The sequence below is a fragment of the Theropithecus gelada genome, chromosome 1 (assembly GCF_003255815.1).
Source record: "Theropithecus gelada isolate Dixy chromosome 1, Tgel_1.0, whole genome shotgun sequence".
Classification (NCBI taxonomy): domain Eukaryota; kingdom Metazoa; phylum Chordata; class Mammalia; order Primates; family Cercopithecidae; genus Theropithecus; species Theropithecus gelada.
Genome location: NC_037668.1, coordinates 155975176 through 155991860, shown reverse-complemented (window position 1 = coordinate 155991860; position 16685 = coordinate 155975176). Strand labels below are relative to the sequence as shown.

Genomic DNA, 16685 nt, shown 5'->3' with positions numbered 1-16685 from the left:
AGGAAAGTGCCAAGGGCAGGAAAAAAAGGGGGGGGGGGGGGGGGAGAAATTCATACTAATTGAGCACCTACTACATACTAGGCACAGGCTGGAAAGTTTAATAGCTCACTTCATTTAATCCTGGCAGCCTGGGAAATTCTGGGGTTTTGAGGATCAGAGAGAGAGGACTCCAAAAGAAGACAAGGAAATGTGGATCTACAGTCCTAGCTCTGTCACCTCTGTTTCCTAGGCTTAACTTTCTCCTCTGTAAATTAAGTGGGGATTGAGCTAGAGCTTTTTATCTACCCAACAAATGCTTATTTAGCATATACTATGTGCCAGACTCTACTCTGGGCTCAGGAGTTATAATAGGGAACAAAACAAAGGCCCTGCCCTCAGGGAGCCAAAATTCTAGCAACATTCAAATGATCTCTAAGGCCTTCCAGCAGTGACATCTGGGGCTTGAGGATCTTTCTCAGGTTTGGTATTCCCTACCTACAGGAGACCAACCAGCCTCACTGGGGAGGTCCCCAATAACCTGGCCTATGCTTATCTCTTGGAATGAGACAGGAGCCAGAACTGAAACCCATGGGTTTCATGGCAAAGCAAGGATCACCAAGAAAAACAGCATGGCCATAGAGGTGACATATCCCTTGTTCTTTTAGCTTGTGCCTATATGCATACATATACACATACATACATACACGCACACACGTGCACATGCGCACGCACACACACACACACAGATAACGTGACCTTTTCTCAGCTCCCCCATAAAACACACATAAAATCTGTTTTCTTTGAGTAACCATGATCCCAAACCCTGTGCGTAGCTTAAACAATACTGTCCACAGGGCTCCAAATTTGCCAACAAATAGATGCAAGGCTTGGACAAGAACCTCCTAGACCTGCGGGTCCTTCTGGGTAGGGAAAATTGTCCCTCCACACACCCTGTACCTCTGCTTTCCTCTAAGCCTCCATTCACCAGAACAAAGGACCGACCCAAAGAGTCTGAGTGGATATGTGGGGCCTATGCCTTGAGTGATAGAACCTCCCTGCCCAACACCCATCTTCCCTCTCCAAAGCTGGCACTGCCTGCAACAGGAGAGAGCAAAGAGGGGAGCCAGGTGTCTTGGTTCCCTGGGCCTCTGCTTACCACTCCTCTTTCCAGCTGTCACCCGCTCTGCAAATGAAGAGAACTATCACCCTTCCCAGTGCTTGGAGGTGCCCTTGGCATGTCCAAAAATGCTTTATTAAACATTCATTGTTTGGGTGTTTAAGGCTCAAATAACAGCTGGCACATAAGCCCTTTAAAAAGTAGCACCCATTGGCGGGGCGCTGTGGCTGACGCCTGTAATCCCAACACTTTGGGAGGCCAAAGCAGGCAGATCACAAGGTCAGGAGTTCGAGACCAGACTGACCAACGTGGTGAAACCCCATCTCTACTAAAAATACAAAAATTAGCCAGGTGTTGTGGCAGGTGCCTATAGTCCCAGCTACTCGGTAGGCTGAGGCAAGAGAATCGCTTGAATCCAGGAGGCAGAGGTTGCAGTGAGCCAAGATTCTGCCACTGCACCTCAGCCTAGGCGACAGAGCGAGACTCTGTCTCAAAAAAAAAATAATAAAATAAAATCTAGTAGCACCCATTGCCCCACCTCCCACCACTCACTATGCATTCCCTTGCCCTGCTATATTTTTTTCATACTACATATCTACACTTGATACATTGTATACTTACTGTCAATTTATTTATTTGTATATTGTCTGCCTCCCCCTTCTAGAATGTATACTCCATGAGGGCAGGAATTTGCAATCCTTCACTGCTGTATTCCCAGTGCTTAGAAAAATACCCAGCACATAACAGACCCTCACTAAATTCCTCTTGAATAAATGAATAGCAAATTTTCAGTAAAGGCCAACTATTTGCATTAGCATTATTACTAGGCACTTCCTTCTTGCAATTAGGGAGTTTAAAGGGAGGGGTGGAAGAGTGAGTAGGTAATAAAGCATCAATAGTAAGTGGAGTACAACCATGTGCAGAGGAGTCCTTGGTAGTTTCAATGCAATAGCCTACTTAAATCTCACAATAACCCTACGTGATAAGTAGTATTAGCCCCATTTACAGAGGAGAATGCTGAGGCACAAAGAGGCAACATGGCTTTGCTATTGACTGATTCCCACCATCAGCATCAGAAAGAGTCCCTCCTCTCCTTTCTCTCTTTCTCCCTTCTTTCATCCTCTCACTTCCACTCGAAACTAGTTGAGTGGCAAAGATGTGGGGAAGTATGCTAAAGGGTAGCAGTCTCTGTCTCATGCAGCGAGCCCCAAGAAGGGCTTGGTCTGACTTTGAAGCTTATCATGGGGAAGGCTAAGGCAGAGAGAGAGCACTTTGGGAAGAAATGGGGCTTCTCCAGCTGACTCAGCTCAGTTACCACAGAAACTGGAGACCTGTCGCTGGCTGAAATACCTGAGCACTTAAAATAATCCTTTCTGGGCAAGAGAAGGCCCTTGCTAGAGCCTGACTCCCCTCCAGACCCCTATTTTGGTCCCTGGCAGGGAGCATGCCCTTCTTTATACTCTTCCCAGCCTCTCAGGGACAAACTTTTCCACTCCTGTCCTCTGCCTGCACTCAGCACATGTCCTGAGAAGAGACAAGGGCCAGCTGCCTTCCGGCCGCCTGTCACCAGAGCTTTCTCCCCAGCTCTGCTGGGAGCTGGTCCAGCCCTTCCCTGGTCAAGAGAGTGCCAGAAACAAGTCTCTTTCTTTCCCTGGGCCATGGGACAAGTAGCTGGAGACTGCGGAAATGTCCTTGATACTCCCAAACGACAGGACATTATGTAACTATTAAAAACACTGTTTAGAGAAAAAAAATTAATTGCATGGAGAAATAATTATATTATGTTTTATGAAAAAAAACTGGGCATATACTTGCATATACATTATAATCTCAAATATATACGTGTGTGTGAATATATATGTATATATTTCCATTTAAAGGAATGTAAAGTATTTGGAAGGAAATATACCAATATATTAAGTGAAAACATGAAATTGCTGATATTCACCCATTTTGACCTATAAAAATGGCAACTGCATACAGTTCAACCTGATATCTCTGGGTAGTGGAATCATAGATAACTTGTTTTTTCCTTCTCTGTTATTTTTTATTATGTTTAAACATTTTGTTTGTTTGTTTGTTTGTTTGAGACAGGGTCTCACTCTCTCGCCCAGACTCTGGGGTGCAGTGCCACGATCTCTGCTCACGGCAACCCTCTGCCTCCCAGGCTCAAGCGATTCTCCCACCTCAGCCTCCCGAGTAGCTAGGATTACAGGCACAAGCCACTATGCCCAGCTAATTTTTGTATTTTTAGTAGAGATGGGATTTCACCACGTTGGCCAGGCTGGTCTCAAACTCCTGACCTCAACTGATCCACCCACCCCGGCCTCCCAAAGTGCTGAGATTACAAGCATGAACCACTTGCACCAAGTCTGTTTAAACTTTTATACCTTGGATACATATTAATTTTTATATTCAGGAGAGCAGATAGTATTATTAAACAAAACCAACTAAAAATGCCCAGGGTTTGTTGCCCTGCTCCTCCCTCAGTCTTCATGGGGATAATCTGGGGCACCCATGCCTTCTTCTCCTTCCTTCCACGTGTGCAGGCACTGATGGCAGGATCAGATGGCATCATAGGCTTATAAACTATGTGCTGCTTATCACAGTAACATAGCTAAAGGAGGAATTTATCTCAATCCTTGGAGACAGGCTAAGCCAACAGGCGAGACAGGTATTTTAAGTAGCTCTGCCTGTCAACGAGCTAGCAGGACAGAAGCCTGAAATAGAGCAATTTATGGCAGAAGCCCACATGAAGACAAGCTGCTAATTTATCCTTTCCCTATGGGCCTCAGTTTCCCTTTCTGATTTATTCTTGTATGCTTATATGTAGGGTGCACATATTTGTAAGCATCGTGTGCGTGTGTGATTCTCAATGTGAAGCTCTTCTTCTCTCATGTGTGATGTGCCCCCGTCTCTTCCAGTGATGGCAGCTCTCTGCTGCAGCTGCCTCCCTCTCTGGGGTCATTTGGCCGGCATTCTTCTGGCTGTGTTACCTCAGAGACACAGTACTATTATCAATTCAGCCTGTCAGGCCTCCAGCCAGTTTGGCTCCTGCTTGCTCTCCAGCTGGAAAGGCTAGGCCTTCTCCCTTATCCTAGAGCTTTCTAGAAGCTCAGCAGTCTGGCTGGAAGATGAACTCTCCCAGAGAGCCAGGGGAGGGCAAAGGAGCAAGAGGGCAAGAGCCAGCAGGGGCCTGAATCACGGTGGAGATGGGAGGAAAACAAGGGCACACCCAAGTAAAAACTCTGAGCCTTTGCAAAACACAGAGCTAATTCTGGGGGAAAACAGGAAAACAGGCTCTGATTATGTATGGCCCAGCTCCCTCCCATGAGGAAGCCAGAGGGCTGTCTGGGTTCATCTAAGATGCTAAGGTCGGGTTATGGCCACCAGCCAGGGCCAAAAGAAAAAAAAAAAAAAATCTAGCTGCCTTCAAGAAAATACATTTCCTCCACTTCCACTTTCTTATTGGTGAAATGGAAGGGTTGAATGAAATAATAAAGTTCTGTCTTGTTCTAACATGCTAATAGAATTCTTCCCTACTCCAGCACATCAGCCCAGAAGTTAAAGCCACTCTCAGCAAGTAGACAAAGAAAGCAAGAGAAAAATAAGACATTCACCAGATACTGTCCTGGAGAAACACTTTTTCCAGCAATATGGACAGGGAGAAGGGGATCAAGGCCTATGGTCAGCCAGGCCTCCATTAGAACCGACTGCAGTTCAAAAGCCTCTGCATTTCTATGTCAATGCATATTGGCAATGAAGATCAAAAGTCAGCACCTACTGCAGGCACTGCGTGGGAGGATAGCCATATGTGAGGTACTTTCAGCTTCGTCTTTTTCCTTATCACGAAGTGAAATTTTGACCAAAGCCTTAACTCAGTACAGCTGTTATTTCCATCCTAACTAAATTCAGAAATCACTCTCTGAAGCTGATTATAAAGATGATATATGCTACACACTCAAAAATTACACTGCACCAGCCTCAGTCCTGAGCAATGTGCATATATTATCTTAGTCCCTCCTTCCAAAATCTCGGAGGTACCTATACTACATTTACAAATGGTAGGTATCCCCATTTTGCAGATTAGGAAAGTGATAAGAAATGTGTCCAAGCCCATAAAGTTAGCAAGGCATGAAGCACAGACTCTTGTCCCACCTTGTCTGACTCCAAAACTACCTGTGCTGTTCTTCTTCTTTTCTTTTTTACCTCCCTAGCATACTGGTGCTGTTCTGATTGAAGGAACATAGCAATCACTCGGCAACCACTGAAAATTTCAGAGTTGGTTTCAGGAAACTCCCTTCTTCTGCTTACTCCACCCCATTGGAAAGGCAACCTCAACTCCAGTATGGACATCTCCAGAAAGAGGGATGTCCCCTGGACCTGAGTGCAGAAAGTTGGTTAGTATGCCAGGGACCTCTACAGGTCCTGCCAGTGGCAATGACTACAGCCCCTCATATGGCCGCACAGGCAGTGGGTGGATGTCCAGGAAAAGCAGCAAAGTAGGTCTACAAGACAGTTCCCGGAGGCTTCCAGGGGCCTGGGCCCCAGAAGCAACGGGGTGAGAAGCCAGGCTAGCAAAGTTGTGAGGCCATCCAGGTTTGCCTTTGGGAACTTCCCATCTCACATTTCTCTTCTCTGCTTTTAACCCCACAAGCCCTACTCCTTAGCCCATAACAATTACGACCCAAGAATCTCACATTCCGCCAACCCAAGTTTTGCTTCTCTCTGATAGCAATTTTTCCCTACAATGTCCCTTTCCATTTTCTTCTATCCCCTCAAAACGTGACTCATTCTGGGTCTCGTGGGTCCCTCTGCAAAAGTCACATCTAAGTTTCTGATTAACATACTCAGCAAACTTAGGTTTAGGTCATAGATTGATATGGTGCTTTTCTCAAGGTTGTCTGTGTTTTAAACAAGGAACTCAGTAATGCTTCATCCAAAAGAGTAAACCCCCAATGGTAGAGCTCTGGAAGCTTTAGAGATGCTTAGAGCTTCTAGGAAACAAAGAAAGCAGATATTTTGGGCCAGGGGGCAATGGCTCACGCCTGTAATCCTAACACTTTGGGAGGCCAAGGCGGGTGGATCACTTGAGGTCAGGAGTTTGAGACCAGCCTGGCCAACATGGTGAAACCCCCGTCTCTACTAAAAATAGAAAAATTAACCAGGTATGGTGGCACATGCCTGTAATCCCAGCTGCTCGAGAAGCTGAGACAGGAGAATCACTTGAACCTGGGAAGCAGGGGTTGCAGTGAGCCGAGATTATGCCACTGCACTCTAGCCTGGGAGGCAGAGCAAGACTCCATCTCCAAAAAAAAAAAAAAAAGAGGATATTTTGGGTCAGAGGCAGGCTCAAAATCCCTTGTGGGTCGAGGATAGGGATCACAGTACATATATGAACACATCCTCTGCCAACATATTAGCCTTCCTGAAAATCAAGAAAACAGATAATTGTCAAACGAAGAAAGGCAGTGGTCGTTGGAGTGTGTGTGTCAGCAAGCAGGGGGATGAGAGTGCATTTACACGCATATGCGCCTGCGCGTATTAGAGGGGAGGGACTTCCAACTGGCTACTGTTCCTCAGCTTGTTTCCAAGAGATAAAAATGACAGCTGTTTGGCTTATACAGTTAATTAACCTGAGGAATGCGCTGTGTAAGACTGTTACTAAGGCAGCTGGGTAATTAAGTTTTTCCCCAGAAAGGGAGGGAATGGGGGATAAATAAAGCATTTAGGAGAGCAGACACAACACTGGAGGAGACATTGTTGGGAGCAGAAATCAGGGATAGAAAGCTTTCCAGCTAATCCGCTGGTTCTTGAGAACTGTGTGCCATCCCGGAAATGACTGAAGGGCATGGCGCAACCCCTGCCTTCACACGCCCTGAGAGAGGACAGTGGACTCTCGGGGTCACACACAGCCCAGCTGTCTCTGAGAAGCAAGCTGAGTGGCCAGAGCTGAATAAACAGTAAAGTTTGACTAACTCCTTCACTTCACACACGGAAAAATGGCGGTTTGTAGAAGAGCCCTGACTTTCACAAGGTCACGTCCCTGTTATTAGTGTCAGACCCAAAACCAGAAAGAGGGAGCCTTCACCCCCAGTCTGGGATGACTTCACTAACCATGACTGCCTGTGGATTCTTCAACAGCTCACTCTAAGTCAGATTGGCATCAATCACCTTGAGAGGCACAGAGGAGGGCAGCCCAGGGATAGGTGGATTTTAGTGAGGTACATGAACACATGTCCTGATCAGGGAAGAAATGCTCAGCAGTGTGCTTTGCAGATGGGGCAGCCTCTGCATGCGGATGCAGCCACCAGGAGGGGGGCAGGAGAGAAGGGTTGGATAGAATAGTTTGCATCTGCCAGGCACCAGGTTTGTGGTCACTTTACACATTCTTTTGTGCAGTCCTCATGACAACCACTGAAGCCCATTTTTCAAATGAGGCCCAGGGATAGCACAGAAGTAAATGAGGGCAGGGAAGCATCACAGAATCACAGACGTTTTCATCCATGCCTTGAGATTGAGGGAATAATGGTGCAGTGAGTTTTCCTAGAATCCATCTAGGAGCTGGAAGAAAGAAAACAAGAGGCCAGGGTGATGGGACTACAACTTCAGGCCGTTTTGGTAAAGAACAGCCTTGTCCCAACCATAGACAGTTAATGGGTCATCAAAGCAGACGAGCCCAGAAGGGCAAAATTAGGGAGGCAGAGAAGATGCCATAAGGCAAAGCTGGCCAAGACCTATGTCCATTGCAGGGTTGCAACATGGACCCGGAATTTACAGAAGCAAGCCCTTGAGACCAATGGGATTTAGCAACTGAGACAGAATTGGGTAGAGGAGGTAACATGAAAACAGGCTAAGACTGGTCCACAAATAAAAAAAAAAAAAAAAAAGCCACACTTGGAGGTAGGGAACTAGGAGAGACAATTTTGGAACTAAAAGGAGTCTCACTGCTCCTGTAACTCCATTCTGCTGAGTCGCCCTGTGTTAGTTGACTGAAACTGGGGGTAGGGAGTGGAGGGAGTAAGGCAGAAATGTCCAGGGGTCATAAATGCCCACCCCATTGCCCTTGCATTCATGGCACATCAGTAGGATGTGGCACAGAAGAATGATCTGGTCCTGGGGCTCAGGGCTCGCTATGTCATCCCTGCATGAAGATAGAACAGAGGCACTAACCAGAGGCCTTGGCTTCAGGGAGGTGTATCTGTGGGAGTGGGAACTGGTAGACAGGGGTGAGAGGGGTAATAGGGAAGGGTGAAGGGAGAGGCAATAGGAATGCAGCATTGCATTCGGCCAGCCTCGTTTCCAGCTGTGGCTGTCCAGTACACCCCCTACCTCTAACTACTCAGAAAACTCAATACACAATGTGTTTCTCTCAGAAGTCTAAGGTCCCAGCACACACCCAAACCCTCCCAATAGTTCACAGGGAAAACAAGAGCCACTTCATGGGGCGTTATAAGAATTATTCGAGATAATTTATATAAAACTCTTAGCATGATGCAAGGACATACATGATATGCTTAACGAATTATAGTTGCCGTTGGTATCATTTAATAACAAAACAAACTTAAAAACTGACATTAGAACTCAACAGAATTAAAACCTGAATTTCTAATTCTTATCACGCAGCCACCAATGCATCCAGAGAGGGTTCAGGGTACATCTGTCCAGAGAATGAAAAGGGAGTCTCTATGCCTTTAGTATCTATCTTCATTGCTGGAACTCATGGCCTTTGGGAAGGGTAGGCATGCAGTAGTGAGGGAAAGAGAAATGAAACAAGACAGAGAGGTGGAAAATGGGGGAGAGACGCTGATTGTCAGCAGTTGGCTCATTGCCAAAGAATGCTGAGGAAAAGAAGGGACCCTAAAGGCCATCTCATCTAATACATACAGAAAAGGACAGCAAGGCTTAGACAGGGGTAATCTCTTGCCCAAGGTCACACCTCAAGTGGTGTGACCTGAAACTATACACTACACTCAAGACAATACTGCCTGCCATCCTCTATTCTTTCCAAAAGGCTAGATAAATTTATTCCCCCTTAGAAAAAAAAGAAGAAAGAGCCAGTGCTTCTCAGCTTTCACAGCAGAAAAATAGCTGAGATTTATCCATCCCCAGGGTTGCAAAAGTCTAGACTTCTGTTTTATAAGCACCCTGTTTTGCTCTCAAGGGGACGCTTAGGAGCAGCGAAGACAGTTGGTTTCCCAGGGCATCAGAGAGGCAGAGGGCAGGTCCGTGTGAAGCCGAAAACCCTAGGCCTGGAGGAGGAGAGACGTTTCAGATGGGGCTGGGATTGAGGGTACATCCCAACAGAGGGGCCTCTGACCTCTCCTTGCCTCCCCTCCCAAAATGCAAGTCAGCCTGAGAAAGGAAATCGGCAGAGGTCTCCCTGAAATTTTTAGACATGGGCTTGTAATTTGGAGGAAACAGCCAAAATCACTCTGTTGCCTAAAAAGCTCAATACTGCCAGGTCCCCTGATGCTCATGGAGTAATCTAGACCCACAGGGAGTGCTGGCTAGGAATGGCCATCTTACCCAACCCTGTCAAATGGGCTTCCCCACATCCAAGTGGGTGAGATGCAGAAACCACAGCCATCTCTGCTCAGCACCTCCAGTCATTTCCCTATACCATGTGTAACTAAAATAGCCAAGATAATGCAGGGACTAGAAGGGCAGTGAGGCCCAGAGGCCGTATCACATACCACCTTCCACAGCCCAGAAGACAAGGGCAGCCTGGAAAGGAGAAACCACAGATAACCCAGGTCTCTTTCCCCAAAGCCTGCAGCAACTCGGGACAAATCACTCCCCTATCCATTCCCTTGTTCAAGCAAAATGGCCGAATGAGGCAGCTGGTAGACAAGAAAACACTGAGCGATTTCAACTTTGGTAAAGAAAGATTCCACTCTGCTGAGGGCAGACAAAAAGAAAACCAAAGTTCCTACAAAAAAAGACCCAGAGACAATGTAGAAGAAAAATACAACAGCTGTTTATAAAAGCCATGCCTAACAGGTGATGTTAGTCATAGTTCAAAGCGTTGTGTTTCTGGATTTGATCCAACTTACACCTGAGCCTCTGACCCTGCTGGAGAAGTTCAAGTCACTTCCTCATCTATCTCACTGACTGTGGCACAGCTCAGTTCCTGACATGGCAAGAACACAGTTTGGCCCACACATCCCAGCACCAAATAACACATGAGGCTCTGTACACCTAAATGGCCAGTGTTTGGCCTATTTGCCTATTCCCAAGACTTGAAAGACTATCCTGCCCATGCCCAAGGACTGAGAAAAGACTCCATGTCATCTCAGAGAGATAAGAGAGAAATGAGCTATTTAGTTAATTCTGAGTACATTTCCTCTTGCCCAACTAACAAGTAAATTTCTTAGAGGCAAGGATCTGGCCTTATACTTTTACTGCACTCCCCAGTCCGCGTAGTGCACAGGGCTTGGCCTACACCAAGTACATTCTAAGTATTCAGTGGACAAATGGCAGCTCACACATCCCTCCCATCCCGCTTTCCTCCAGTCCTGGGAAGTAGGGCCTACCTCACCATGCTGGGTGCAGTAGGTCTCAGGCTTGGTCAGTCCACAGGTAGATGAAGCTCGGAGAAACCGGGTCCTCCCAACAAGCAGGTCCCCGACAGGTGGATAGCAGGCCCCACGGGAGCAGGCTTGCTGGGCATGCAGGAGGCCAGGTAAGGCTGAAATCATACGGATGTGTGATGGTACAGTCCAGAAAGAGAGGGACCTCGCTGGCCACCCCCAGTGTCCTTCAGGGAAGCTGACATTAGCAAGATTATATCCTCTCCCTCACTCAAGCTTCCACTCGCTGCTGGTGGTAATAATTGCAGTATTAATACTGTTAGATTTTATTTTATTTATTTTATTTTATTTATTTTATTTATTTATTTTTTTGAGACGGAGTCTCGCTCTGTCGCCCAGGCTGAAGTGCAGTGGCCGGATCTCAGCTCACTGCAAGCTCCGCCTCCCGGGTTCACGCCATTCTCCTGCCTCAGCCTCCCGAGTAGCTAGGACTACAGGCGCCCGCCACCTCGCCCGGCTAGTTTGTTTTTTTTTTGTATTTTTAGTAGAGACGGGGTTTCACCGTGTTAGCCAGGATCGTCTCGATCTCCTGACCTCGTGATCCACCCGTCTCGGCCTCCCAAAGTGCTGGGATTACAGGCTTGAGCCACCGCGCCCGGCCACTGTTAGATTTTAAAAGTTGATTTCATATTCTATATAACTCAAAACTTGAAAAGGAGAGAGGAGAAACACTGGCAACCAAAAACCATAGATGACCCTAAAATATGGCTTTTAGAACCAGACTGGAGATATTGACTCGGCCATCACGACAAGGTCTGCGGCTCTTTCTACCTGCATCGTGGCCTCTGTGAGCAGCCCAGCGGAGGGCTGACTGCTGAGCCCTTGGCGGAGCATTCAGAAAGGCCTGCGTTCATTCTGCTCCTTTATCTTCAAAGCTGCCCCAGCCACACTTTGGGAGTGCCCAGCTACAATTCACTGGAAAATAGGAACTTAAGCCACAAAGGCTTTGGAACGAGCTTGAGAAAGGATGGGAAACTGTGGAGAACACTTGGGAAACCACAAACCACCCTCGGGTAAGAATAAGAAGACATTTGGGAGCCTTTCCAGAGTGGCAGAAAATCTTCTCCCCCAAAGGCCCAAAGGAATGGGGAAATCTCACAGGTGTCCCCAGTAGACAAGTATTCCCAACTGAAGGGACTACAGGTGACAGGTGATGCCCACACTTTGGTAAACTCTCCTCCTCCCGTGGCTGTCGCCTCCCTGCCATATAACAGGCCTGGAAGGATGGGAAGGGGTACTTACCAAAACACAAGAGGAAGAGTGGTCTCATCTTCAGCCAATGGGGTGATCCCCAGAGACGACCTTACCTAGGACAGAGCAAAGCAACCTGGGTACAACACTGCAAACACCTAGAGCACACTAGCCCCTTTTCTTTTCTATTTCTAGACTCAAGTTTTTTTTTCAGAAGTCTTTATGTAGGGTCCTGATCTAGAACACTTGGTGCAGCAGATACATTTGTAGCCAAAAGCTTGGAAAATGCTGGAGCTCTAGACCCTCTCAAGTGGCATGTGACTCACAGGGTGCCCTGCGAAAATCCCATCCCCTCCCATACTCCAGCTTCCTCCTCTAAAGTGGATGGGAAGGAGTGTGGACCCTGCCCTACCCCACACAGCCATAAGGACAATGTGGGGAGCAGGAAAAGGCTGGACCCCTTGCAGGAGAAAAGCTGTAGGAAGGTCCAAGGCCTAGTTCCTGCCCCGAGAGGGCTGGCTTTTCTCAGGGCCTAGACCAGCAGCCTCAACCCAGCCCAGCCCAAAGTGAATGAGTCAGAGTGGCTGACAGCCTGGAGGCAAGCCTTCTCCTGCCATGGGCATGGCCTCCAATACCATCCAGGGCCACTTAGAGTTTGAGGCTGTGTGCCCACAATTCTGGGCTAAGCAGGCAGCTGGGATGCAACAGGGAGAGATGTATGGCTGTCTTTAACAAGTGAGTGAGGATTTCATCTGAAAGGGAAGCAACCCAAAATGTCTTCAATGATGGGCTGGGGCTCGACAAGAGGGGTGGGGCTGGGAGGCCACAAAGCAGGGATTCTGAAGGAGGCTGGGGAAGGATGCTCGAAAGCCACTGTGGGGTCCCAGAGGCAGGCTTGCCTTGTGGAAGCATGTCCCACCCTTGCTCATGCAGTGACCCCCTCTGCCTTGAACTGGATGTTCACTCTGTTCCAATGACAGCCACAAACTCTTTTGGCTGGGGTGGAGGGCTGGAGGCTTGGCAAGGCAGGGGCAGAGGGGAGTTGAGGACATTCCTGCCATCTTTAAATTATAGATCCTAATGCTTCAAAATCATTCCTTCTAATCCCTCTCCTAAAAGAGTCATGGGCCCAGGGAGGGAACATGTGGTCTGAGGTCCCACAGCTAATTGGCCTAAGAGAGACCCATCTTCTGACTTTCATCCAGTGCTTTCTCAGCTTTCCCACCCCTGACTGGAAATCCCCCTGGAAGTAGACATTCTGAGCCAGGCCAGCCCACCCTTTTCACTTCTCTTTTGTGCTCAACCCCGGATCTGAACCTGCTTTCCTCTAAGCCACTGAGGTGCTTATCAAATTTAAAAAAGCAATCAAAACTGTAGCAGACATTTTAACCTAGCTCACCTGAGTGAGCTCCCAGGAAGAGGAATAAATCAGGTCCTGCAACCAGGCCCCAGGCACCCAGAGATACAGTTCTCCTCCCCCATCCGGCCCCCACCAGGCAGGTAAAGACAGGTAACCTACCTCACTGTGTGTTCTGCCGTTCTTCCTCCAGATTGCCTGAAAGCTCCTCTTGAATGTGGGGGTCTCCCCTCCTGGCTCCAGGTTTTTAAACAACAGCCTCACCTCTGGAGACTCCCTGGCTGGGTGTAGCCCCACCGCAGGGCGGGCCTCAGGAATCTGGCAGCCGTCACACCCATCTGTCGTCACTGCACCCCCACCTCCCAGGACAGGACTGGGCAAGTGGGTCGGTCGGTTGGTCCTAGAGACCTTGCAGTAAGCTCCACAATGCCCGCCTCCCTGTGGGGGCTGCAAGGGGCACCACAAACAGCACCAGGCACATGTAAGTGATCATCAGAGACCAGGATTCATAGGGTGGGGAAGGGCCCTTGCATCTGTGCCAGGCAATGAACTCCTCATTTTCCCAAGGCCAGCAGGGGTCAGCTTCTTCTTGTGACCTGGACCACCCCAGACAGAAGATCCGGCAGAGAACGCAAAGATTAGGGCTTACATAGAGAGTTAAAGCCCCAGACATGTCACTGGGCTGGAAGGTGAGAAGACCCAAACATCCAGGACCCTGGAAAGTACCATTCCCCTCCCCAGTGGAAAAAAAAAAAAATGAAAAATCCCAGCTTCTTGGGGAATTTGGAGGATCCTCAAAAGGCAAGGTTCATCAGGAAGGATTCAAAGCTCAACTCATCCAAGGAAAGCTTAAGAGAAATGAGCAGAGTAACTCTAAATGCCTCCCCTCCAGCTCCTTCCACAGAGTTGGCAGGGAGCCCTGGGACAGGTAACTGCCTGTGAGTCACTCCTCCCACCTGTGGGGAAGGTTAGTCTCCTAGCCCCTCCCTCCCTGGGCAGGAATGCCCGCCTGGAGGGCCGGAAAACAGACCTGACCACAAGTGGTGGAAGGAAAGGCTGAAGCATAGCTAGACTGACAAAGTCAAAACAGACTTTCCCTGGCCTCCTGCCAGGCCTGAGAACACAGCTTCCTTTGTGGGCTCCTTGCTCAGGGCTCCTGGGCTTCCAGCCACTGTAAATGGACGTGGCAGGTCCAAATTGAGAGGCTGGTCTCACAGGACACTTTTTCCCCCAGGTTAGAGTTGGAGAACTTTTAGGGAAACCTGGAGGGCCACCCAGTCCATGTCTTGGCCCTGGAGAGCCTGTACTGGCACCGTTTTGGAATGCTAGGACCTCAAAGTTGCTATTTAAAGGAACTTCTTAACTACCTATTCCACTTCATCAGTGTCTCCTAAACAGAAAGTTCTCTACCATTGGAGGGTTATGTCCAAGAAATTGGCTTGAAGACGCTTAAGGGGGAAATGTAGAATTTTGTGGATTAAATTGGGCATTTCTAACCCTCAGATTCTAATTTAGCATAAGTTCAGGTAGGCAGAAGAAACTATGTAATTAGCAAAGTGGGCAGTAAGTTGTTGATGCAAGTTGATGCATAATTGATATTCCAATAAATGTTAGAGTCTTGCCCCCTGTAAGCATTCCAGTGAAATCTAGCTCAAGTCAGCAAGTAAGGGTCAGTAGAAGCAGTGTCTCTTCAACACAAAGAGACCTCCCTCAAGTCCCCCACAGAGAAAGGTCACCTCGGACACTGACACGCCTGTGTTTTCAGTTCTCCCACCTGGTGGTCTCTTTCTCTCCACTTCCCCAACTCCCTGAACTCAGTCAGAGCTCTCAGGAAACTTTTGCCCTCTGCCCATCACCAGAGAATGTGACAAAGAACTCATTAATAATTAACTCAGCAGAAGAGAGCAAGGTGTTGCAATCTCAGATCCTCAGAGGAGACAAGGCAGGGCAGGTGTGCGGTGGGCCTCACCATGAGTAGCTAGGGCTCCTTAAATCCACCCCCCTCCCTTTATCTGAGGCCATGAGCCCAGGTAAATACACATTCGGTGTCTCAGACTTCACAGGCTTGGGCAGGTCCTGGAGTGGTTTGGCTTCGCAGGAGGGACATGCCAATTGCTGTGCTTGGCTCTCCCCCACACTCCTGGCAAAGTCCAGGAAGCTGTTTATGCAGACCCCCAAAAGCAGTCCAGCCAGCCTCACTCCTGAGGGACACTGATCATTTCCAAGTGGGGATCCAGTCCCCTGAGAACTCTAGGGCTCTAGGCACAAACTTTGGAACTTCAGAACCCAATTTGTTCAGTCAGGTAGCCTAAAATAGAGCCTGAGGCCAGATCAGGGTCCAGCTAAGATTAAAAGGGTATGGTACTGTGGCTTGAGCCCCTCAGCCTCCCCTGTGTGCACACCTTTCCTCTCTCCCTGCGCCCATCCTCCTACTTCAGAGCACTCATCTGCCCTAGAGCCTTGGCTTATTAGAATGTGTGCTCAGGAAAGTGGCTAGTGAAGTCATCTCAGACTTCAGTGTCTCAAACCTCATCACTCCCTCAGCAAATTCGGTCAGCTCCCCCTTCCAATAATAATCAGAATCTACTTCTGCCCTCCTGGCCTAAGCCTCGCTCCCTGGGACATCTGCAACAGCCTCCTCACTGATATATGGTCAAGTCCCAACACAGCAGGTTACGTACCCCCAGCTCAGAATCCTCACATGCCCCTCTCCCACGGAAGTCCAAGGCCGGAGCTTTTTCAGAGTCTAGGGGCCCTACACCACCTTCCTCCCATTACTCTTCCCCTCTACTACAATGGCCTCTATCCCTATCTTAGCTCAGGCTTAGGGCTTTGGCTCCAGCTGCTTCTGCTGCCTGGAATGCTATTGCCCCTGGATATCTACAAAGCTAACTCTCCGACCTCTTTCAAAGTCTTTGTTCAGATCCTAACTTCTCAATGAGGCCTACCCTAAACACACTATTAAAATTACAGCCAACTTCCCTGCCCCATCCCTGTACCCCATCCTAGCACTCCTAACCCCACCTACCCTATATTTTGGTGAGTTATTTATTTACTTATCTGATAGGGGGGCATCACTTACCAGCTTCTAACCAACTATATAATTTATCTACTTATCATGTTTATTTTCTGTCTCTTCCTAACTAGAATGTGATATCCAAGAAGGCAGAGATTTATATCTTATTCCTCAATACTTGTGGAATGAATGGAGCCACACTAAAGTACAAGCAATTAATATAGTTCAATGCATCCCCTGTGCCTTTTGTATAGTTGCATTCTCAGCGGGGACAACCCAGGCTTTGGGCACTGGGATGGATTACTAATAGTGGAAATCCATGTATCAGCCAGAGTGCGGAGGTCTTTTTTGAGGCACCTATCTCCAATTACAGAAATGTCACCATATTGACAGAGGCAGTCTCCTTCTTTTCCTGCTTCTCAGTCTTTGCTG

General features: G+C 48.1%; 1 protein-coding gene across 2 annotated transcripts in view; it reads right to left on the bottom strand.

Annotated features, from left to right (window-relative positions):
• LAMB3 (laminin subunit beta 3) overlaps window positions 1-14108 on the bottom strand; it is a 40552-nt gene extending 26444 nt beyond the window's left edge. Inside the window, exons 1-3 of one of the 2 annotated variants that reach the window (XM_025356555.1) lie at window positions 13400-14108; window positions 11932-11996; window positions 10633-10787 (exon numbers count right to left, since the gene is read on the bottom strand). In XM_025356555.1, coding sequence (XP_025212340.1) covers window positions 10633-10787; window positions 11932-11959 — 183 coding nt within the window. In that variant the 5' untranslated portion in view covers window positions 11960-11996; window positions 13400-14108. Of the gene's footprint in view, window positions 1-10632; window positions 10788-11931; window positions 11997-13279; window positions 13359-13399 lie in introns of those variants that run through there. The other variant, XM_025356565.1, reaches the window with a different exon arrangement.
• Between the last annotated feature and the right edge of the window lie 2577 nt (window positions 14109-16685).